The following is a 25,631-nucleotide window of genomic DNA, read 5'->3' as shown; positions in this document are numbered from 1 at the left end:
AATCATTGTAGTGGCATGAGTGTGATTGAACTCTTCTGAAGTTACACCCTTGGAAAGACAAACAGAAACCACCACCCAGCAAAGCCCAAATCTTTTTTTCCCTCACTTTTCCTCATTTCTTACTAAAGGAATCTGGTTGCCAGCTTTGCTTCTCTATGCCAACAAAAAGACTAAAAGTACTTTTTAACTTCGTCAATCAGATGGAAACACAAATTCCATGGAGCTGTATAGCATCATAGAAGCCTGGTGTTCGGAATGAAATTATTTCAAAGAACTTCCTGTGAAACATTTTAACAAAATAAAACAAAGTGTTAAGAGTGCTCCTTGGCAGCACATATACTAAAATTGGAATGATACAGAGAAGATTAGCATGGCCCCTGCTACAAGGATGACATGCAAATTCATGAAGTGTTCCATACTAAAAAAATTAGAAAAAAAAAGCGTTAAGAGAGTGTTTGGGTGGAGAACTTGTGACTTATAGCCAGAACTTTGATCTCCAGCATTCACTTTAGTGTGTCTTCTGTACCTCATTTTAATTCCTTGCTCATGGGTAGGGGGTTATCTGTTGGTCTCAGAATGTTTGGATATAACTGAATTATAGATGGTAAAGGAAATGTGATGTTGTGTTGTGTTTTGTTTTTAAATGATTAAAAACGGGTCAATTTTCCTAAATAAATAAACAAACAAATAAAAGTAATCTATATTCAGCCTTAATATTTCAGAAATATCCCTTTAATTAGTGCAAAATGTAAGAGTGAAATGAGTTTTAATTTCAACTTAAGTGAAGATTCTTGTTTCCATTTATTTGGTTAAAGCGCTGATGGTATTATTTGGACAGCTCAGAATTTCAAAAATGTGCTTATTTCTTTTTGTCTTTTTCTCTTCTCTGAGCTCCATTCCAGATACACATATTAATTTTTTCTTGCCAGATTTAACCAGCATTCTCAGAGTTAAGCATTTGACATTCAGCATATCTATTGTAATGAATCAATTTGGCAAAATAAGTAAATTGGAAGGACACTTGCAGAGCTACTATATCTTGTTAATAAGAAAACTACCTTATTAGTATCTGAGTTATTGTTAAAAAATAAAAACTAGGTTAGAGAAAATATTTATGTAATCATACATTCAGTAAAAACAAAACTGTTAGTTCTATGAGTAATCTAGGGAGGAAAAATATGAGTAAAATCATATATTTGGCATAATGATACTGCAAAAGACCAACTGGGCTTCTTCAATTACCAACTTTCTAGTCTGCAATAAACTGAATAAAAGGTACCTTATGAGTATATAAATAAGAAAATTGCACTGGGTTTTCTTTTTCATTTTATTTAAAAGAACATGCCTATCAATGTATCAAAAGCATAGCTTTAGCAAAGTTGAATTTTAGTTTAGGCTTTAAGAGATAATGTATAGAACAATTTATATATTTCAACTTTTAAGAAGAAACTCTAGAATTTTATTTACAGCTGGTGAAAATTCAATTTTGAGGGGCACAAACATTTTTATGAAAGAGGTGTAGATAATGTCCATACGTGAGAATCAACACATTTTAAACAAATATAAGTAGTTTATCTTTAAATGTATATATATATATACACACACACACACACACACACACACACACACACACTCACGCACACACCCATAAATCTTTCCTTAACTAATTATTTTAGGTCCTAAACTATACCACAGAATAACAGGCTTATAAGACTTAATATCTAGTATGGCCAGTTTAATAAAATCAAAGCAATTAGCATAATAAAATGGGCTTATTTAATGTCTAATACATAAATACAGTAGATTTCTGCATTTTGTATGTAATATTTAGGTCTAATGAAAAAATTAAACCCAAAATGGCATAAAAATACAAAATCAAACTAAAAATTCTTAAGCCACAAATTGTAGTTGATACCTTTATGAGAGCACTCGCCACACTGTACTGTGACTCATCTGGTAATCCACTTGTTTCCCCACTAGACAGGGAGTTCTCAAGAATATACAGTATTGTCTCTCATCTTTGTAGCCTCAGCCTCTGTAAGAGTGCTTGGCACACATTAGGTAGTCTCTATTTGTTGCAGATAAAATAACAAATCCTTGAAACTTAAGTCTGGAAAAACTGAAATAATTTAGAGATGAAAACTGGAAAAGTTCGTGGAAAGTTTTGTTATTTCTAATGTCCTCCTACAGAAAAAGAAACTTTCTATTTCTTTTTTCTATTATATAGATATCACAATGACTCAGTTACTCAGTGCTTCAGATTAACATAAAACGTTTTTGGTGAAAACGGGTAAGGCGCAAATATTAACTTATGATTTTCTTTTAACTCCAAAGAACAAAACTAAAAAAAATCAGAATCTAAAAAATTTATAAGACATTGCTAATATTACTTTTTTATTACACAGTAATTCTTGGCTACATATTTTGCTTAAACATTGGATTCTCTCTTTAATGATTCCAACACAGGTATAGAAAGAGAAAGTAAGTGGGATAAGGCATATACTTTCAACGTTACATAAAGTTCACATAAATTTCTACTGTTTAACACAAAATCTACCAGGCTACAAGCATGGCACTACGCTGAGCCAGAGTTGGGTACAGCATAAGGAATTCTGCTCTTAAAAAAAAAAAATGATTGTAAACAATAGGGTCAAACATTTATAGTGAAACAAAAATATCCCCAGAGGAATATAATAATTTAAATGCTTCAAAAACCTTGAAAACGTATAGAACAATCTTGCTCTCTTTACATACACACAACACACACATACAATATGTAACTCATTCTTAACAAATTCAGACCTTCAACTACCTTTCTTCATTTTGGTAATTCAGAACTCAACAAAATGCCATAATGCCTAATAATACGAGATTTTGAAAGATACATTACCTAATTATGTCTCCAATGGGTAATCCTAAGAAAACAATTCAGTAGATGTGACATGTGAAAGCCTGTGTTACCACAACCATCACCACCAAATTCAGGGATATTTCAACTGGGAGAAGAATGTGCCAACATGTCCTTTTGAGCATTTCCAACATAGCTTGGTGGATATAAATGCAACGACCATAACTTGATGCATTACCTTTACGTATAAGATCATATTTAAGTAATTCTAATTGTACAGCAAATTTTTAAGATTTTCAAATCCTATTTTGACTCGGCAGTAAAGTGCAAATGAAAGTAAATCTGAAATCTGAGTTAGAGCCAAAAAAGGCATAAAAGGGAATTATAGCTTACAATATCAAAGGAAACCTGCTCCATGTCATGTAGTCTTAAAGAAGGAATCCCAGCATTTAAATTTGAATTGTTTTTTCTACTCTATTAAATTTAGGGTTAACTGGAAAGGCAGAATATTTATTACATTTTTATTAAAAATAATTTTAGGAACTGTTACATTAAAAAGTTTATAAAGTCACTAGAACAACTGAAGGAATCTAAAGTTGAACACATATGTGATGAGAATGACAACTTTAAATTCACAACCACAAATCTCAAATGGACATTTCAATACAGTTTAGTGATTACACACAGTTACTCCGTGTTTACCTAGTTTGTTGCCCAGCTGTCTGAAAACCTATTACCTACCCTTTCTTCTTTCCATTAAATTTTACAACCTTCCTTTCCCCCCCAACTCTCAACACCTAATAACATTAAGATTATGACGTCTCCAGAGGAGACTCATCCCTGTCTCCTACCACTAAATCTACAGACTCACTTACACTTGTCTACCTCCTACTGCCTTTCCACTTGTTTCTCTAGTCTCTGTCCCTAAAGGCCCCCCTATAATGATTAGATCCTAATCCTTCTTTTACCTTCTCAAAAACTTCACTTTACCTTTTCTATAATTATTCAACAGTTATTAAGCATTCTCTCATCTCCTCAAAAATTTCACTTTCTTTTCCTTATAACTATATAACAGTTATTCTCTTCTGGGGCATTCTACAAGCAAATAATCATGTTTCGAGTTATGGGGGGTGAGGACAATACTTTCCTAGGCTCTACATCCATCTGTGTTCTATTTGCTGTTTTAAAGAATTGGATTACAGTGGCTGCCTCAACTTCTTCACCAGCCATTCTCTTTATGCTTTTTTCCCCTACCTCTACCCTGTCCCCTGGTTGCCTATTTTCTAGATTTTAACTCAATGAGTCTGCGTGTTCTAATTATTTCATACAGGTGAGATCATATAGTATCTTCCTTTTGTGTCTGGCTTATTTCACTCAACAAGACGTTTGAGTTTCATCCATGTTGTTGCATGCATTAGAACGTCATTCCCTTTTAAGTTTGAAAAATATAATTCCACTGTGTACACAGACCATATTTTGTTTATCCATTCATCAGATGATGGACACTTGGGATACTTCCATCTTTGGTAACTGAGAATAGTGTCTCTATGAACACTGGTGTGCAAATATCTGTTTGAGTTCCTGCTTTCAATTCTTTTGGGTATATATAACTAGGAGTGGGATTGCTGGATCATACGGTAATTCTACACATAACTTTCTTGAAAATGCCAAACTGTTTTCCACAGAGGCTGCACCATTTCACATTTTCACAAATAGAGAATCTGTGTTCATTTCTCCACATCCTCTTCAACACTTGTAATCTGCTGCTTATTTAAACAGAAGCCAGTCTAGTGGTTGTGAAATGGCATCTCACTGTGAGTGTGATTTGTATTTCCCTACTAGCTAATGATGTTAAGCATCTTTTCAAGTGCTTTTTGTCAATCTTTATATCTTCTTTGGAGAAATATCTACCCAAGTCTTTTACCCATTTTTAAATTGGGCTGTTTGTCTTTCTTGTTGTTGAGTTAAAGGGTTTCTTTATACAGTTTAGATATTAGACTTTTCTTAGACATGCAGCTTCCAAATACTTTCTCTCATTGTGTAAGGCGCTTTACTTTCATGAGAAAGTCCTTTGAGGAACAGAAGTTTTTAATGTTCATAAGGTCCCAGTTATCTATTTTTTCCTTTTGTTGCTTGTGCTTTGGGTATGAGTCTAAGAAGCCATTACCTAGCACAAGATCTTAAAGATGTTTCCCTATGTTTTCTTCTACAAGTTTTATAGTTTGGGTTCTTATATTTAGGTCTTTGATCCATTTTCATTGATTTTAGTAAATGATGTCAGGTAGGGGCCCACCCTCATTCTTTTGCTGATGGAGATACAGTTTTCCCAAAACCATTGCTGAAAAGACTATTCATTCCCCATTGAGTGGTATAAGGCTTGATTTCTGAAATCTCAATTCAATTCCATTAGTCTATGTCTGTCCTTCTGCCAGTACCATGCTGTTTTGATTACCAATTGCAACAAGTTTTAAGACTGGGAAATGTGAATCTTCCAACTCTGTTCTTCGACAAAGTGATTTGGATAGTAAGAGCCCTTTATGCCTTCCATATAAATTTGATGATTGGCTTTTCCATTTCCGCAAAGAAGGTAGTTGGAACTCTGGTTGTTACTTCATTGAATCTGACTTCCGGTAGAACTGACATCTTAATGATATTTAGTTGTCCAATGAACAAACACAGACTGTCCTTCTATTTGTGAAAGTTTTCTTTCATTTCTTTTGGCAATGTTTTGTAGTTTTCTGTGTATAAGTCCTTTACATTCTTGGCTAGATTCACTCCTATATATTCAGTTCTTCTAGCTGCTATTGTAAACAGAATTCTTTTCTTGAGCCTTTAATTTTTATATTCCTTTTTCCTTCCAAATGCAGTTTATGATCAACAAAGTGAAACCCATAAAAAATAAAAAGGTGGATACTTCCTTAATACTAGAGCAAGGGGCAATAAACTATGGTGCTCAGGATATTTAAAGCTCACCACCTGTTTTTTTTGTTTGTTTTTTTTTGTTTTTTACATGGGCAGGCACCGGGAATCACAGGTCCTCTGGCATGGCAGGTGAGCATTCTTGCCTACTGAGCCACTGTGGCCCACCCACCACCACCTGTTTTTATAAATAAAATTCTATTGGAGACATTTACATCCATTCATTTACACACTGTATATGGTATTTACTCTAGAACACTAGAGTTGAGTAGCTGCAACAGAGACAAATTCAATAACCCTTAATAGAGCATTCCCATTAAAGTGAGGAAAAGACAAAGATATCTACCACCAATCACTGACATTAAACTTTGTTTTGGAGATACTGTCTAATGCAATCAGGCAAGAACATTAAGACTTCAACTTTTAAAACTGCCTCCATTTCTGTAAAACAATCACTGAATTCCCTCTTGAGGATGGCCCTTCTACCTAACCATTAACTTCACTGGATCACAATGGCAGTTCTAATTCATTCATATCTAACTGAGTCAAAATAATACTTTAAATGTCCAAGTTTTCTTTACTAAAGCAAAGCGGAAGCATGTACTTGTATCTCAATAAAAGATACCTTTCAATGAAATTTTCAATTTAACTGTTACTTTTTAAATATCAAAAGCTTAATGAAAAAAATCACCAGTATTATTAACAGACTTGCTACAAGATAGGATTTATAAATCCAATTAATAGCACTGTTATTATTATTTCTGTTACATTTGAATGCGATGTATATGTATACTATTTTTCTAAAATACATATAAATATAATAAAGCTCAATGTTAAACATACCCTTCCTGAAGAGATAATTCTTGGTTTTCTTCTTCAGGACCACTGCTATCACTCTGCAGTTCGGGTTCATTCTCATCTCTTCCTGGCAGAGTCTCCCAGCTTTCATCACTTGAGGACTGATCTCTTTCTGTACCAGAAAATCGATGAGGCAAAGACGCAGACCATTCCCCATCACTGCATTCTGAACTGCAAATTTAGAAAAGAATCATTACAGGCTGAGTTATTTTCATTATTAGGAACGTCCGCCAGGCACCATGGTATAGGGCAGTCAACTGCTGAGGCCACACATGCTTCATCAGGTGCCAATATAATTTTAAAAACATTTTTAAAATAAATACTTCAACAAATAGATTCAGCTAATGTAACTTTCCCAAACGAATAGAGCATATGGCAAGTTATGGAGTATACCACTTTTTTTTCTTTCACAGAAGTATGTAATTCCATGGTGCCTAGATAGAGACTGTTCATATTTTAGATATGTTTCTAGATAAAATTTTAAATTCAATTTAGTAATCATAAATTTTTATTGGAATAAATAATAGATTTATTATTCATCTGACCTGAGTACAATATCTCTTTTAATTACATACTGACCACTGATGATATATTCTCTTTGAAAAAATTTCCAGTACTGTCATGTTTTACAAAGCTTAACTGATTGTCTTCCTTCCTTTTACAGAAGAAAAAAATACATATATAAAAGTATTAGTCTATGTTTACAAAAGGAGGGAGATTCTAATTCAGAAATACCAGCACTGACAAACCTTTAAGGAAGTCATTATGTAGGCCCCTGAATGCAAAATAAAGTTCAGTTCAGAAGGATATTTAGATAAGGAACCAAAAGGTACAATAAATATGGTTAATAAAGAACCCTGGAAAATTATTTTTGGTTACATTCAAGTAGCTATTCTAAGAACTAATCATCTTATCCTTCCAAAAGCTAAAATATTAAAAATTATTCTTAAATGCTCCTTCCAACTATATCAAGCATTCTGGTCAAGAATCCCCTTAAAGATTTCCCTTTACCCACATTACTTTTGTGAAAATAAACGAGAGGAAATTTTACCTTATGTTTCTGAAAAGAAGTAATAACTGGTATGCAATTACATTCTCTACCCTCTTTAAAATGGTATTATCTAGATTTCTTAGTGAGTTTATCCTTGTATTGGCAGACAAATCCAAGAAATGAAGATGCTATTAATAAATAGCAGCATAATCTGAGTTCTGAGAAGTATGAAGTAAAAAAATAAAATTAACTTCCCATTTTCAGTAAACAACAGGCTGCAAGGCACAAACACCCTGGAGAAGTAACGCAACATAACCCTGGGCTTAGCTAATAAAAGGTGTTTATTTTACTGGGGCATGAGCCAAAGTTGCCTGTATTCTGCAAAATTTTCTGGGACCCAAAGACTAATCTTTAGGACTCAAAGGCCAAGTAAACAATTTTTAGGTATCAGCGTCAAAATCCAACGTGGAAGAAGATGGTTCTAAAGGAGCCTATTTAGCTAAGTTTCCTTGTCTACAAAATTTCTCTCTTATTAAAGCTAAATCACCAACACTAATTTTAAGTCTAATATTTAGGATAAGATTTCTTCAATTAGTGGCAATTTTAATATACTCATTTAAAAGAAAACCTCATTTTTTAAACAGTTCACTCAGAATACAATCCTGTCTAGAAAGATAACAGATTAAACTTTTGCACTTTTCAGGATTAATTAAATAATTTATGGAATAATTCAAAATTTCAATGCAAAAGGAATGTCTATAATCATACATTTTAAGAAGTGTCTGTTAGGTGTTGGCAAATGGCCTTTAGACCAAATCTGGCCTTGCCAAAAGGAATGTCTATAATCAAACATACATTTTAAGAAGTGTCTGCTAGGTGTTGACAAATAGCCTTAAGGTCAAACCTGGCCTGGCCAACTGTTTAATTATTGCTTGTGAACTAAGGGATCCTTTTTTAAGTGGTTACATTTTAAATATTTAAGTATCTAAATAATATCTTTTATTTGCCTCGTGGTCAATAAAGCCTAAAATATTTGCTATTTAGCCCTTTTAAAAAAGTTTCAGGGCGGGGCGGGGTGACTCAGCAGGCAGAGTTCTCATTTGCCAAGCGGAAGACCCGGGTTCGATTTCCGATGCCTGCCCATGCAAAAAAAAAAAGGTGCAGACTCATGGTCTGTGATTACTCATTCTATATAATTCTCATTCTAAGACAACTTTCAAATCTACATCCCAGCCCTGACCAACATGCTAAGCTTCTGTGATCATTAACTGCCCACAAAACTGCTTTCTGTGTCTTTTTACCCTCTTTTCCAAAATTTAAATTTTTATAAGAAAATTCATCATCATGAAGAGATGAGTCTCTTTCCGGATTTTATTTTTATCTGTTAATGATATTACACTGCTCTCAGGCTGGAAACCCCATTTCTCTGACTCTTCACAAACTCCTCAGTTCAAGTCCTTTCTTACTTCCCATTTTTTTTCTGTACAATGGCTCTTACATTCTCCTTTCTCTCCATTTCTCCTTACAAAAAAATAAAGAAGAAAAGGAAAAAAAAGGAAACCCGGTTTGAGTACTTTTCTGTCTCAAGTATTCAGCCAATTATTATTAACTGATGTTGCTAAATTAAATTCTATTCCCTCAACTCATTTCAAAAATGTAGTTTGAAAATCACTATCACTTCAATTTACACCAAACAGCTCAGAGGCTAGTCAAGGGGCTATGCAAACTCAGAAGGGACTATGCAAATACGGTTAGGATCTTCAATGATTAAAAAACAAACAAAATAAAAAATCTACAACAGGCAATTTCTTTACTGAAAAAAGTAAGGTACTATTTTAACATTAGGTGAAAGTTCTATCCACAACTGCCTTCTTTATCACCCATAAAAAAAAGCATACCAAATTGGTAACAGCACAATCTGAAAACAGATTTGAGTTAGGATTCTGGCTGGCTCAGTTACTTACTAGTTATGTAAGCAGAAACAATTCTCTAAGTTCAGTTTTCCTCACCTGCAATTATGAGAGTACTAATGTTTACTATGCAAATCTACACTGACATTTAAGTGAATATTACAAGAAAAATACTTCCACAATTTTTGGTAAATGGTAAGCATTTAATAATGGCAGTAGTTGCTTCTTTTGTAATATAAACTACCTGTTTATACTCTCAAATGGATTTCCTACTATCACCTCACTATTTAATCCTTTCCTTTACCAAAGAAAATCTACTCTATGTCCTCTGTTTTTCTTTATTTAATGACACTATCAGCTCCTTGTTACCCAATTAACTATAGTCTTCCTTTATGCCAGAAACTGGGAAATTATAGCCCAGGCCTTAGAGCCAAAACTGTTTATCTACCTGGTTTTTTTACTGCCCTTGGGATATAATGCTTTTTTGCTTCTTCTTAAATGTTAGGGCACATTTTAAATGGTTATATAAGTATCTATATAATATCCCTGATTTTGCCTGTTGGCTCACAGAGCCTAATATATGGCTCTTACATTTGCAGACCGTGTTCTAGAGAAGAGTGAACAAGAAGAAACCAACATGGATCAATGAAAGAGAAACAGTAGAAAAGGAAGGGTAAGTAAACAGCCTCAATAGTAGCACAGACGTCAAGGAAAATGTTTACTGAAAAAAGTCAAATGGATGTGGAAATGAAGAGGTCACTGACATTAGAGAACACTGAAGTAACACTGGGAGTGGGATTTTGAGGCAGAAAAAAAAAAGAGTATATAGGGATGGAATAGATTCAATGAGTATGGAACATTTATTATGAAGATTCAACAGTGGAAGAAAAAACACAACTAAGCAGCTAATAGAGGGAACAAGATCAAATGAAAGCTCTCCCTAGGCTTTAGAAAAATTAAAGGTTGAAAAGTAGATGGAAAAGCAACCTAAAGGTATGGATACTAGATAAAGGAAGATGTCAAATTGATTACAGGCACAGAATGAGAAAAGCTAATTCTCTTCATTAAAGAAAAACCTTAAAATAAGCTTAGATACTAACATTCTAATATAGAGAAGAAAGAAGAAAGCTCACATTTAACTATTTCGTATCTTCAGGAAAACAAGAGACAGTTATGTACTAAGAGTAAAGGGTGTATAAAGAACTCAAAGCTAAACAAGAAAAGATTTTTAAAAGTAACTCTTCTAAGAGAGTAAGTGACAGAACAGATAAGACGGAAATAAACGATTATAGAATAGGGAGTGGACCCATTTGCTTTTGATTTGTAAGTGAGTTAAAGATTTTTAATTTCTCAAAGTAAAAACTAAACTGACTACCACGTTGGTTTTCATATAACCTCTCATGGTAGGGTGTCCTTGTTCGAGTTCAGAGCTATACTCAAAGACAGACAACTATAACTCACTCAAATGTTCCACTACACATTAAATTGTGAACAAAACATTTTTTTCACATATGGAATAAAATTATATGCAATTTATGCACAAATAAAATAAGTACAATCTTATGTGTAAGTAAGATACAGAAGTAAAATTAACTAAAAGTAATCACCCATTCTCTAAATCCTAGAGGATTTGTTTGTCTTTTCTCACACTCATCACTTATCAAATAAAAACTTCAACTTTATAGGTGCCTGATGGAAAGTGAAATTTTAATTTTATTATCTGACCAGAATGAATAACACTTTTGAGTTTTACTGAAAATACTACAGATGGATATTACGTTAAAACATATTATATAATTCACTGCATTTTCATTTACTGAACATGATCTAAGCTTTCTGGGACATTTTACCATTATAAACATTGAACTCTTACAACACAGTGATATCAAAGGAAGTTGCTTAGATGTTTAAAAGTATTTAGTTAAGGTCCATACTGTGTGCTTCTTGAATTGTGTCTGCCTTTTACAACTTTCTGGTCTTTTACCTTAATATAAGGCAATTGTAATCACTCTTCCTAGCATGTCTGAGAAACAAATCTACTTATCCCTAATTTACTTCTCTAAACTTTTATGAACCTGGCAACAAAACAAAAAGCTGTGCTAAAATCTGAGAGCACATTCTTCAAGATACTTGTTTTCGCTGCTTACACATGTTTTACATATTGGGTGTAGAGGGAAGGTCAGGGGAGTTCTTCATGAACTATAAGCTAAGTTATAGTGAAGAGGAAAGAAGCTGTGATTCAGCTTCACAATAAATACACCTATATATTTTATCTTCCCCATAAGGCTGAAGAGTATTATGGGAAAAGGGACACTTATTATTTGCATTTTCTGAGTACCCAGAACAAAATCTAGTACATAAAGAACTTAAATAAATTATTTTTGAATGTATCAAATTGAAATCAACTAAATGGCTAACATTCCTTTTAGTGTCTCAATATAAACAACAACAAAAAGTTGTCCCTAAAGATCTTAAGTAAGGTTTTTGGTTGTGTTTTGGTTTACTTTTTAAGCAAAATTAAGTCCTAGGCAAAGAAAAACTCTTAAAGAAATAGTAAGTTATGTAAGAAATGGTCAGTAGATGGCATGACTCTCCTCAGAACAGTTAGGCCAAAGATTCAAATCTGCTGGCATTGCTGGAAGGTTCTTCAAAACTCAAGATCGTGTCCTCAAATAGTTATTAAAGTTCTCAGGATATATTTCAAAAGAACAGAGTGTTAACGCTAGCTCTTTGGTCTAGTTCCAAGTGTGGTAATTATATGCTGTCTATTAAAATTCCCCTTACAGTTCTAACTTAATAAGGTGGCACACAGTTCCTGTCAAATAACTCACAGCAATGCTACCAGCTGTAATACTTCTCCCTTTGAGTGTAATGTTTCAGAGTAAGTGAGCATTTTGAATTTTTCAGGGAAGAAGGGGGTTGTGCATTAATTAAAACACATCCTCTACTTACAAAGAATATAAGATCTATACATATATTTTTTAAAGTGGTCAAAATTTCTAAATCTAAAAGTGTCAAGGTGAGTTTTAGCTATATTCCTGATAAGGTTTTCATTTATAGCTATTATAATACAAACCTGGCAAGAAAACTTTTCAAGTTTTATCACCTTTACATTTTATAAAGCCTAGAAGACAACTCAAAAGAAAATCTCATATATTCAAATTAAGCAGAAGCTATTTATACTTTCCTTCTCAAGGTAACTTACAGTAGATTCACTATTTTTCCACTCTGCTAATATCAGAACTGAGCAAGGTTACAGTAAAATATCAGGAAGATGAACAAGTGGTAAAATGACAGCTCTTACATTTCAACTTTCATCTGACTATATTAAAAGGCACTGTGGCAACTGTAAAACTTTGCAGGCAGTTAGAGTAGAAGAATGGGAAACAGTAGTATAGAAATAGAATTAATCCTTGAAACTAGACAGACTATTGAAATGAGAACCTAAAATACATCTCAAGGTTTATACCTCCAGATAAAAGCAGAATCCTAGGTAGAATCATTATCATTAAGAACTTTTTCTGTGATGAGATTCTTTAAATAAAAAAAACAAAAACAAAAGAAAACCCAGGTGTTTCTGGCATTTCAACGTGTCTTAGGAATGCTTCAAAATTAGGGTCTATCATTTAGGCACACCCCAAATAAAGGTTCTATAAATCAACAATTACTAACAAGTTGGAAGAAAAAGAAGTTTCTATTAACTGTAAATGTTTTTCCCATCTGTGTGTTCTGTTTGTCTATGTATGTCTATCATTGTTCAAAATATTGAAAGATCACTTAAAAAAAATACAAATAAATGTAAGAAAATACACTTTAGAAGTCCAGAGTCATTCTAAAATAAAGAAAACACTTCTATCACTGATTAAATATCAATTGAAGAATCAGAAGCAAAACTACCTTTTCTCTTAGTTAGCAAACAACATAAAGATTTCATCAATTTCATTACATGATATTAGATCTGATTATAAAAAAACAAAGTAAGAGTTTTTACTTTGGGTTAGTGTGTCCACATTAGAGAAGGCACAGACAAATTAAATGATCTTCTTTAAAAAGGAAAAATGTAAGTGGGAAAAACATTCTACAACATTATTCTTTCAAAAAGATAAGTCATCTAAAACTCTCTTAAGTTTTTTCTTTTAATAGTAACTTAGAGGTAAGCAATACAGATTCATAATCCAATCCAAAAATCTTAGGGCTAGATGGATTTTAAAATTTAGATTCCCCCCCCCCTAGATTTAGAAATAATACTTAACAACCCCCAATGGGGTCCAGGCAAGCACCTATTAATCAAACATATTTATATTTCTGCAGCAAAACATGAAATCTTAAAATGGTCTTTTTTCATATCCAGGTTTGCCATCAAGTAGGTTAACATCAGGCAAGTTTTTACTGCCAATTTCCATTTTCAGAACTTTATGGATTTTGAATTAGATTATGGACCTAGACTGAAAATATAGAAATAAATCAGGCAAAAGTTTTTAGCTAACTTTACTCTTAGCTTAAAAAACACTATGTCGGCGGGCCGCGGTGGCTCAGCGGGCAAAGTGCTTGCCTGCTATGCCGGAGGACCTCGGTTCGATTCCCGGCCCCAGCCCATGTAAAAAACAAACAAACAAACAAAATACAATAAAACAAGAAAATGTTTAAAGATGTTTCCCTTTCTTCCTTCCTTCTATCCTTCTCTCTGTCTTTCCTTCCCTTCCTCCCAAAAAAAAAAAAAAAAAAAAAAAACACTATGTCATTTAAATACTTTAAAATATTGCCTGCTAGGTCTTGAACTTACAAGCTTCAAGATAGCAGAAATTATATTTAAATTATTTTCTACAATAAATTACATATACTATAATTGTTCAATTCATGTATAAAGAAAATCAAATACTTTTTTTTTGGTATGCTGTATGGTGGAATAACATTTCATTCTTTTTTTCACGTGAGTATTCCATTATTGCAGCAACATTTGTTGAATTTTGTGTTTGGTGTTTTTTTGTTTGTTTTGGGAAGTGCCATGGGCCAGGAATCGAACCTGGGTCTCCCGCATGGCAAGAAAATCAAAATACTTTTATTAAATTATGATATGAAACAAAAAATGTAAATGCATTCATATTCAAAATGGTGAATTTCTTTCTTTATTAAAGGAACAAATTGTATCTCCACTAGTTAATAAAATCTTGCAATTGTAACTGCACTGTAATTAAGCACTGTCAAGAATGCAACAGCTTAAAAGAATATGTGAAAGTTTGGACCAAGGGACAACGAAAATTCAGCAGATGGACAAAGAAATCTTCCATTTCTCTCTTCTTTCTGTTGTCTTACGGTTGGGGGAAAAAAAGAATCAGAATGTTTATTGTAAAAAATCTTATGTTCTCTTGAAAAACAGCAAATTATAATGAAAAAGAAAACAGACTTTGGAATTAGGCAACATGCAGATATTCAAATTCCATCTCCACCACTTACCAGCTTTGTGACCCTAGGAAGTAATTTAACTCTGAATGCCTCATTTTCCTCATCCACAAATGGGAAAAATAATAGTACCTAGTATACAGATGTTAATGAGAATTAAATGCTAAACAGAAATAAATTTAGCAAAAGGAAGAGTAAGAGAAAAAAATATATTAAAAAGAAAAACAGATAATTTTAATAAATATTGGCAAAGTTAATGTAATACTACCAATTAAAAGTTTCTGTGACCTTGTATCACTTTTAAACCCAGACTGGCTTAACAAAGAATTTTTAAACTAAAATAAATGCTTATTTTGCATTTTATTAATTGAAATACCATGAATTGGTATACTTCTATATACTTCTAAACTTCTGTAATAATTAATAATAATTACTGTGCTTTATAAACTCCTCAAGACTCAAAGAAAGTTTCTGTGAAAAATTCTAACCATTACTTTGCATGTATGGTTAGTACTCAGTAAATAACAATATTTGATAATACCTAATTTCCTCACAAGATCAGATGGGCCATCCATCAAACATCAAGGTATTAAAGAAAAACCATTTGTCCTCTATACAATCTGACAAAATAGTGTATTAAACCTTACCTATCTTCTCTGTTGTAGAGTTGGTAATAATCTCCACCGCCATTCCAAAAGGTGGTCTCCACAACTTCTTCCCTTCCTCCTGTGGCTCCACTTTCTGGTGTCACTTGGTTGTTTTCTGTTTCCCTTTGTGTAACTCTGGAGTAAGGTGGATCCAAGAACATGCAGTCATGGTCTCCGTCATAGTCCTCACATTTTATTAACAGGTCATCTGGACCATTTTCCTCAACTTCCAAAGCTTCTTTCCACCTCTGAACATTTCTTTGTTTAGCTTCATGTCTATTAAAACCTGATTCTTGGTCCACCTGGCTTGAACTTACCAATTTTCTAACTTTTGGCCTCACTACCTGTTCAGGAGAACGACCCTGGCTATTGTCTCTTTTACTGGTATTTTGTTCACTACAAATATGCCCTGTAGCACAGGCTGTATCTTCGGTTAAATTTCCTCTCAGATTTTCCTGGAAAGAATTATTTTGTTGTTTCTTTCTAACATCTTCCTCTTCAGAAGAGGACCTGTGAATTTCGTGGTTGTTTGGGTGGATAAACTCAGAACTGCCATCAGAACTTTTCACTAAAGGTGCTGATTCTAACTTTTCAAACTCTTCTCTTATTTCACCATTTAGTGGAGCAACTGATGGTGAAAGACCTGCATATGCCTCTACCTCTCCATTTTCCAACTCAAGCACTGTATTGCCCAACGTTTCCTGATACCTACTACCTTCTACAACTTCTACAGAAAGCTGAAGACAGTCATTATCCTCTTCAGGTTTGCCATCTGGATCATCAGAGTCAGTATGAGCCAATTCAATACCATTCTGGACACCTAAAGCATTGCAAGCTTCTGGAGTATATTCTTCTTCAGAATGATTATGAAGATCCATACTGCTTCCTAAGGTCTCCCTGCCTTCCTTGCTCTGATGTTCTGCAGCAAAAGATGGACTGCTTTCAGTGGTTTGATTCAATGTTGTACCAGAAGTGGGAATTAGCGTTTCACTCTGTTCAAATAAAGGTTCATTGGGTAAAGAAGAATGAACTTGATCCAGTGGACAGGAACCTTCACAGAGAACAAAATAAAACATAATTGGAGGGTTTAATTTAGATAACATTTTATTTAATAGGAACCACTTAAGTAGAAATCATACCAATTATTATCTACTTGAAAATGAGTCAGTTTCTCCAGCAATTGCTTCTGAGCTCCCTAACTTAACTGGTATGGCAGACTGGTTACCCTATCACTTCCTTTATGTCACTGTGTAGCCTCTCAATATCCTTTCTCTCCCATGTCTTTTGCAGGTTTTTGTTGTAAATTATAATACCTAAAACTCTCTGCAAATGTAAAGGAGAAGCTATTGAGAGACTAAAAAACAAGAGGCGTGATTGGAGTCATTAAGGTAACCAATTTGTGTTTCAATGATCTTCAAACCACTCTAATCACACACAAGTACAAAATCTTCAAAATTATCTATTCAGAAATAACAACAGGTTACAGATCTAAGAGAAATGAGACTTTACTATGTTTTAATATCTACTCAGAAGATTACATTTGAGTCTCTAGATGTATAACATTAGATTTCTTTCCAAAAATGGATATTAATACTTCTAAAATAATGAATTAATTTTACATGTTAGAGCTGTAACTAAAAAGAAAAACAAAAACGCCAATATTTCCAAACAACTAATCCAGCGCAAATGCTTCCAAAAAACTGAAGAGGAGGGAATACTTCCTAGAGCAGTCTATGAGGTTAACATCATCATAAAACCAAATAAATATACAAATATAATATGCCAGATAAATACAGAAAAAAAGAACACTACAGTTCAACATCCCTAACAAATATGATACAAAAATCCTCAAAAGAATACTAGCAAACTGAATTCAACAGCACATTAAAAGAATTATATAGCTTAATCAAATGGGATTTAACCCAGGTATGCAAGGGTGGTTCAACATAAGAAAATCAGTTAAAGTAATATATCATATTAACAGAACAAAGGGAAAAACACACATTTCAATTGATGCAGAAAAGGCATTTGATGAAATCCAGCACCTTTCCTGACAAAAATACTTATAAATTAGGAATGAAAGGAAACTTCCTCAAAATGATAAAGGGCATTATGAAAAACCCACACATAACATCACACATTAACACTGAGAGACTGAAAGCTTTCCCTGAAATATCAGTAATTGTTTACAATGTTTGTTACTCAACATTGTATTGGAAGATCTAGCGAGAGCAATTAGGGAGGAAAAATAAATAAAAGGGACACAAACTGGAAAGAGAGAAGTAAAACTTTCCCTATTTTGCAAATGATACAATCCTATATGAAGAAAATTCTGAAATATTCACAACAAAGCTTCTAAAACTAATAAATGAATTCAGTACAAAGTGGTGGGATGTGAGATAAACATGCAAAAATCAGTAATCTACATATACACTAGCAACAAAGAATAAAAACAAAGTGAAGAAAAAAACTCCATTTACAAAAACAACCAAAAGAATCAAATAGCTAGGAAAAAATTAACCAAGGTTGTAAAGGACTTTACATAGGAAACTACAAATTATTGTTAAAATAAATCAAAGAAGACCTAAATAAATGGAAGGACATTTTGTGTTCACTGTCTGAAAGACAAATATTGTTGAGATGTCAATTCTACCAAAGTGATTTAAAGATTCAATGAAATCTCAATCAAAATTCCAATGGACTACTCTGCAGAAATGGAAATGCCAATCATCAAATTTATAAGGAAGTATAAGGCACTCTGAACAACCAAACCATTTTCAAAAAGAAGAGTCAAGTTGGAGAAATCAGGCTTCCCAGTTTTAAATGTTATTACAAAATTACAGTAATCAAAACAGCATGGTACTGGCACAAGTACAGACACAGAGAAAGAGAATCAAATGGAGAGTTAAAAAACCCACACACACATCTAAGGCCAACTGATTTTTAACAAAAGTGCCAAATATGGCACTTTTTCCAAGTAGGAAAATATGCAAAAGAACGAAGGTGGGTTTCTGTATCATATTATATATAAAAATAAACTCAAAATGGATCAAAGACCTAAATGTAAGAACCCAAAGTACAAAATTTCTAGAAGAAAATACAGAGAAGCGTCCTTGGACCTTGTGCCAGACATGGTTTCTTAGACTTTACACCAAAAGCAGTAGCAATAAAAGAAAAAAATCAGATAAATGGAATGTCATAGAAGTTGAAAACTTTTGTGCAAAGGACTATACATCATGAAACTAGAAACACAACCTACAGAATGGAGGAAAATATTCAGATACCACATAGTCAGTGGTTTAATATCCAGAATATACAAAGACATGTTACAACTCATGTTACATGTCACAACACAAAGATAACTCAATTAAAAATGTAAAAGACCTGAAAAGAAATTTCTCCAATGGCAAAAGAAAATATACCAATGGCAAAAAACCATATGAAAAGATGCTCAGGATAATTAACAATACCACAATGAGATACCATTTATATAAAGAATGGCTACTATTAAAATAAAAAGTGTTGAAAAGGATGCGGAGAAATTTGAACACTCATTCATTGTTGGTGAAAACGCAAAATGCTGTACCCACAGTTTGGCTATACTTCAGAAAGTTTAATAAAGAGTTACTATATGACCACCTCTAGGTATATACCCAAAATAACTGAAAGCAGGGACTCAAACCAATATGTGCACATCAATGTTCATAGCAGCATTATTCACATTTGTAAAAGATGGAAGCAATCAAAGTGTCCATCAACCAATGAATGGATAAACAAAACATGGCACATACATACAATGGAATATTACTCAGCTGCAGAAAGGACTGAAGTTCAGAGACATGAAAACATGGGTGAATCTTGCAGACGTCATGTTGAGTGAAACAGGCTAGACACAAAAGGATAAATGTTGTATGACCTCATTGATAGGAGCTAATTAGAATAAGGAAATTCAGAGGATTAGAAACTAGAATATAGGCTACCAGGGGCTGAGGTGAAAGTATGAAATGGGGAATTAATGCTTAATTGGTATAGAGTTTCTGTTTGAGATTTATGGAAAAGTTTTCATAATGGATGGTGTTAACAGTAGCACAATACTGTGAACGTAATTAATACCAATGAAATATATATCTGAATGTGGTTAAAAGGGGAAATTCTAGGTTGTATATATATTACTAGAATAAAAATTGTTAAAATCCATATAGGACTGGGCAATACAAAGTAAATCCATTAATTTAAACTATGGGCTATAGTTAATAGCATAATTATAATATTGTTTCATCAGTTGTAACAAAAGTACCACTCTAATGCAAAGTATTAATAATGGGTTATATTAATAATAATTAATATAAAATTGTATGGGTGATGGGTAAGGTATATAGGAATTCTATATTTTCTATATAATTTTTCTTTAAACCTGTAACTTTTCCTTAAAAAAAAGTCAATATGTTGGTTCTCTTTGCCATAGCTTATCAGAAGTCTGAGACAAGTAAATCATACCGGTTATATGAACTACTTTACACATGACTATCTTTCATCACCAGTAATTTATTAAGTAAAAGAAGTGAAGATATTGAGATGTGTTGATAAAAAAACTAAGTTATCAAATATTAGTTGAAGATACTACAAAAAGGCTTCTTCTTTAGCAGAATGACCTTAGCTAGAAATTCAGATTCGTGTATATAAAGGGCAATAAAAATCTAGAATTATTTAGTTTGTTCAGGACAAGAGGAAGACAACATTACCATTCAAAACATACGATTACAATACCTGGGTATCTGTAAAATACTTCTACAAAACAATAAATAATTAAAAACTTTTAACTGAGTGAACACTATTTGACAACTGTATGTTATAAAATAAAACAATATATCAAACTAGCTATTTATTTAGAGATAAAGTTAAAAAAAAACTATTTAAATGTAACAGGCAGGACAAAATACTCTCAGTTCACTCTTAAAAACAAAAATCATTTCATTTGATAGGTGAAGATTTCCTCTGGCTGAAGGCTGTCACAATGTAATCACTGCCATGCCAATATTGTTGTATTTTAATGACTGGCCATATTCTATCTTCTTCTATGTTTAAATGTAATTAAATTCAATAAAAATTTCAAAATATAATTTCTTGGTAAGAATACATAGCATCTATACTCATAAGACAACATAAGATCCACTCACAATTTCAAATATTACAAGTTCAATTCCTACATAATTAAAAACCATTAAATAATTACATGTTTACATACCTGAGGAACTTTCTTTTGGAACATCATCTAGCTCCAACACTTCATAGTCATCACCAGCTCGACCTAAGCTTCTTTCATGCCTAGTCATACATGGTTTAAAACTGACATATGCATGTCTTCGTCCATATCTCCTGCCTGTAATTGTCTGATACCCTCCTGCTGGTTTGGGCCAGGCAGCCTTGCTGGATTCTTGATCCATTGCTGGAAAAAAAAAGTTAAAAAATAAAAGAGGTACAGTAATGATCTCTATTCTGGTAACCAGTGGGGGAAAATTTGCTTCCACACATATGCAATTATTTACCAAATCATATGCTAGTGAATGCCAAGTATACCTTACTTGTACTACAAAACATTATTTTTATTCAAACACTTAAAAGGTAGACATGAGATACTATGTAATGAGTTACGTGGCCTCCTCTCTTTATAATCTTTACAATAAAGATTACAAAAGGATCTTCCAAGCTATGTAAGTAAAGTACCTTATGCATAAGCATTCAATAAATATTTGTTCATTGAATTACTAGCACATGATTTGATGGTTTCAATTACTTTACGAGTGAATAAGTTCCTGTTAAAGATAACAGATAATCTTTTTAAATGGTTATCTGTACTTTCATTAAAGAACCAACTAGAACACAATAAACTATGCCCTGAAGATTAGGGTCAGATAAATCTCCATAAAGAAAACAGTGATAGGCCAAGTCAAACCAATGCTACTCTACCTTTTTAAACTATCAATGGTATATATAATGGTAAGAAAAGTTATCAACATTTTAACAAAATGAATATTAAGTTTTGATAATGAAGAGATATAAAGTAGTAAATAGTATCTTTTATTAAGTAGGACATTATTATATATGAAGCATAAGTGTGCTCAGTCAATTCAACATTATATATACCATGCAGAAACTAAAGAATTTATTTTCTCAGAGTATATGGTACAAACACAAATGCAACAGGTACATATTTTTGTTTATTATATAGATTAAGGAAGAATCATAAACACTTCTAAGCATAAAGGAGAAACAAACATGTACTTATGCAATATCAAGTATTACACTATTTTACTTAATCTCCTCAACAACCTTATGAGGTGGGTATTATATCCTATTTTAAAGATCAAAAAATTAAGGCCAATAAATCCATACTACGACTCAAAGCCAATATTCTTAGCAGCTTGTGCAAAGGAATAGTCTTCAGAGCACATGATACAATAGCCAACAGGAGTGTGGAAAAAAAATACTAGAACTTGTATCTATATTTTCATACCAAAAATTAGTAATAAAGCTTTATGAGTATTCAATATATGGATTGAAACTGGCCTTCAGAAATGGACCACATGTTGTATACATATGCCATGTATGGTCTCAAGATATCAGGAAGGAAAAACAAGAATTTCTCAATGTAAGGAACTGACAGGGACATCTTTACCTGCTGGCTCTTTTTCAGCGTACTGTGACATATATGACAGTTTTCTTGTGCCCAGTTCAGTGGATTTATGGATGTGATTTAGTTTTTACTCACTCAATGGATAAGCGGCAGTAGATATCTGCAAAGAAACCATGAATTGAACAAAGTATTAACAATATAAAAACAAAACAAAATGCCAAAATGTTTTCCTAGTGCAAACTGCTGACTCTATAATAACTTAGAAAAATACAATCTGATCTGGTAAGTCAATCAAAATTATCAAGATGAATATTTGAGTTCAGACCTACATCTGTTAGTGATGAACCTTGCCCTAAATACATATCATTCCTAAAACTGCCAATAGTAAAAACACACATATAATTTATAAGTAAATAAGAAAATACAATAGGAGAGGAGCTGATTGGTGGTGTATGACCAAACTGTTTGGGAGTCCATTAAATTATGCTATCTTTACTTCTCCATGAAGCATTATAGCTTAGTTACCCCTGGTATTGTGTTGAAGATTATTTACACATAAAATAAACTACAGAACTCTTAAGTATACATTTCAATAAATTTTACATATGTATACTTACAAATAACTACCACCAAGATCAAGATACAGAGTATTACCGTCACTTCAGTAGATTCTCTCTGCCCCTTCCCTATCCTTCCTCGCAATCCAGAAGAAACCATATTCCTGAGTTCGATGTGATAAACTTTACACTGGTCTATTCTGTTTTAAATCTCATGCAAGTAGAATCATACAGCATGAAATCTTTTGTACCTGACTACTTTTGCTCAACACAATGTTTCTGAGATTCATTCATACTGTTGTTGAATAATGTTACATTATATAAACATGCCAAAATTTGTTTATACATTCTCCCATTTTTCACTGTTATCCAGTTTTTAACTATTATAAGTAAAAAACAACCCTGCACAGTTTTCCCATTTCTCTTGTGTAGATATAACCTGGAATTGCTCAGTCATAGAGTAGGGCTATATTTAGCTATAACAGATAAGGGTAGTTTTCCAAAGCGATGAACCAATTTACTTTCATTCCAGCAATATACAAGTAAAAGAGTTGTTTCACATGCTTGTCAACACCTGATAGTGACAGTCTCTAATTTCAATCATTCTGGCAAGGATACAGTGGTGCCTCATTGTGACAATTTCCTGATGAATAATTCTGGAAAACATCTTTTCTTATGCTTATTGAATTTCAGATATCCTCTTTTGTGAAGAACAGGTTTACCTCTTCACATATTTGTTTTTTACATATTCTTTTATTTAAGAAAACAAAGAATACACTTAGAACCACCAAAAATGGGTATCTTAGTTAGCTTAACCATAGGCATATTTAAATAAAGTATTCATATAATCATTGTAAGGTCTGTGTTTGCACAGTATGTGTCATAAACTAATTTAAGGCAACAAGGAAAAATCTATATTCAGATAGCAAAATTCTTGAATTCCAAGTATTGAACACTAACTTAAGATACCATCTGATCAGCTGTCAAAACTGTATCAAGTAGAAAGTTCTTAACAAACATCTGTATTGCTACAGTAAATGACCCATGTTACTAAATATTTTCCTGACTTCAGGAAAATATGAAGATACAAATATTTTTACAATTAACATATGGAAATCCTAACCACCTAAAATGGATTACTCAGCTTATCCATAGGCATATTTTTAAAAAATCTAAGTAATCATTGTAAAGCCTGTTTGTACAATTGTTTCATAAACAATTTAAAATTAAAGAAAGAAAAAATCTATAAATACAGGTATCAGAGCTACCTGAATTCTAAATACTAAACAGTATCTTAAATACCATTTGATTAACTATCAAAACTGTGTGCATTCTCAACATATCAAGTAAAAGTTATTACAAATATCAACTTTGCTATAGTGGTGAGCTGTGTTATTAAATATTTTCAAAATTTTGATTTCAGGATTTTATCTAATATTACTATAACTGCCTATAGTTTATTTTTAACTGTTTTTTTAGTTGTAAAATATAGCATATATATGCATATATGTGTGTGCACAAAGAAAATACAAAGAAAAGAAGGAAAAAAAGCAATAATTTTCAAAGTACACTTCTACAAGCAGCTACACAACAGTTCCCAGAGTTTGTTATGGGTTACCATACCCTCAACTCAGATTTTTCCTTCAAGCTGTTCCAAAACACTTGCAGCTTTATCAGTCATAATAATGGAATCATACAGTATTTGTCCTTTTGTTTCTAATTTCAGTCAGCATTATGTCCTCAAGGTTTTGTCTAAATGCTGTATAATATTCCATCGTATCTGTATACCATATTTTGTTTATCCTTTCATCTGTTGATGGGCACCTGGATTGTTTCCATTTCTTGGCAATTGTGAATAGTGTTGCTATGAACATCAGTGTGCAAATGTCTGTTCATGTCACTGCCCTCAACTCTTCTGGGCATACACCAAGTACTGGTATTGTCGGGTGATAGGACAACACAATATTTAGTTTTCTGAGGAATCACCAAACTGATTCCCATAGAGGCTAAACCATTTCATACTTCCACCATCCTGTCCAACATTTTTATAGTTTCCTATTTGTTTAATAGCAGCCATTCCTAAAGGTGTGAGGTGAGATCATTGTCTTAATTTGCATTTCCCTTATAGCCAGTGAAAATAAGCAGTTTTTCATGTGCTTTTTAGCCATCTGTATTTGCTCTTCAGAAAAGTGCCTATTCATTTCCTCTGCCCATTTTATAATTGGGTTGTTCATTCTTTTGTTGGTGAGCTGTATAATTTCTTTACGTACACAGAATATCAAGCCTTTATCTGATATATGGTTTCCAAATATTTTTTACCATTAAGCTGGCTGTCTGTTCACTTTTTTAACAAAGTCCTTTGAGGAACAGAAGCTCTTGATCTTAAGTAGCTCCTATTTGTCTATTTTTTTCCTTCACAGCTTGTGCTTTAGGTGTAAAACTTAAGAAGCTACCTCCTGTTACTAGATCTTGAAGATATTTCCCTACTTTTCAAGAAGTTTTATGGTATAGGCTCGCATATTTAGGTCTTTGATCCATTTTGAATTAATTTTTGTATAGGGTGTAAGGTAGAGAGGTCATCTTTCATCCTTTTGGCTATTAAAATCTAGTTCTTCCATGCCCATTTATTGAAAAGGCTATGCTGTCCCAATTCAGTACATTTGGAGGTCTTATCAAAGATCAAATGTACATAAATTTGGTGGTCAATCTGTGTACTCTTGATTCTATTCCACTGGTCAGTCCTTCTGTTTTTGCACCAGTACCATGCTGTTTTGACCATTGTGGCTTTATGGTAAGCTTTAAAGTCAGGAAGTGACAGACCTCCCAGTTCGCTCTTCTTTATTAGGATATCTTTAACTATTTGAGGT

At 32.9% G+C, this 25,631-nt stretch overlaps 1 protein-coding gene and 1 non-coding gene across 4 annotated transcripts in view; one reads left to right on the top strand and one right to left on the bottom strand.

Annotated features, from left to right (window-relative positions):
• The window catches only part of PJA2 (praja ring finger ubiquitin ligase 2), a 71,848-nt gene that overhangs the window by 19,587 nt on the left and 26,630 nt on the right, over positions 1–25,631 (bottom strand). For all 3 annotated transcript variants that reach the window (XM_077139010.1, XM_077139011.1, XM_077139009.1), the window contains 4 exons: positions 22,250–22,367; positions 20,819–21,019; positions 15,574–16,624; positions 6,611–6,796 (listed from right to left, as the gene is read on the bottom strand). In XM_077139010.1, coding sequence (XP_076995125.1) covers positions 6,611–6,796; positions 15,574–16,624; positions 20,819–21,019; positions 22,250–22,280 — 1,469 coding nt within the window. In that variant the 5' untranslated portion in view covers positions 22,281–22,367. The remainder of the gene's footprint in view (positions 1–6,610; positions 6,797–15,573; positions 16,625–20,818; positions 21,020–22,249; positions 22,368–25,631) is intronic.
• LOC143665880 (U6 spliceosomal RNA) lies at positions 318–423 on the top strand. The gene has a single exon (XR_013167275.1). It is a non-coding gene; the product is annotated as a U6 spliceosomal RNA (small nuclear RNA).

This window comes from Tamandua tetradactyla, chromosome 21, assembly GCF_023851605.1.
Source record: "Tamandua tetradactyla isolate mTamTet1 chromosome 21, mTamTet1.pri, whole genome shotgun sequence".
Classification (NCBI taxonomy): domain Eukaryota; kingdom Metazoa; phylum Chordata; class Mammalia; order Pilosa; family Myrmecophagidae; genus Tamandua; species Tamandua tetradactyla.
The sequence above is the reverse complement of the archived record's forward strand: the minus strand, read 5'-3'. Positions and strand labels throughout refer to the sequence as shown.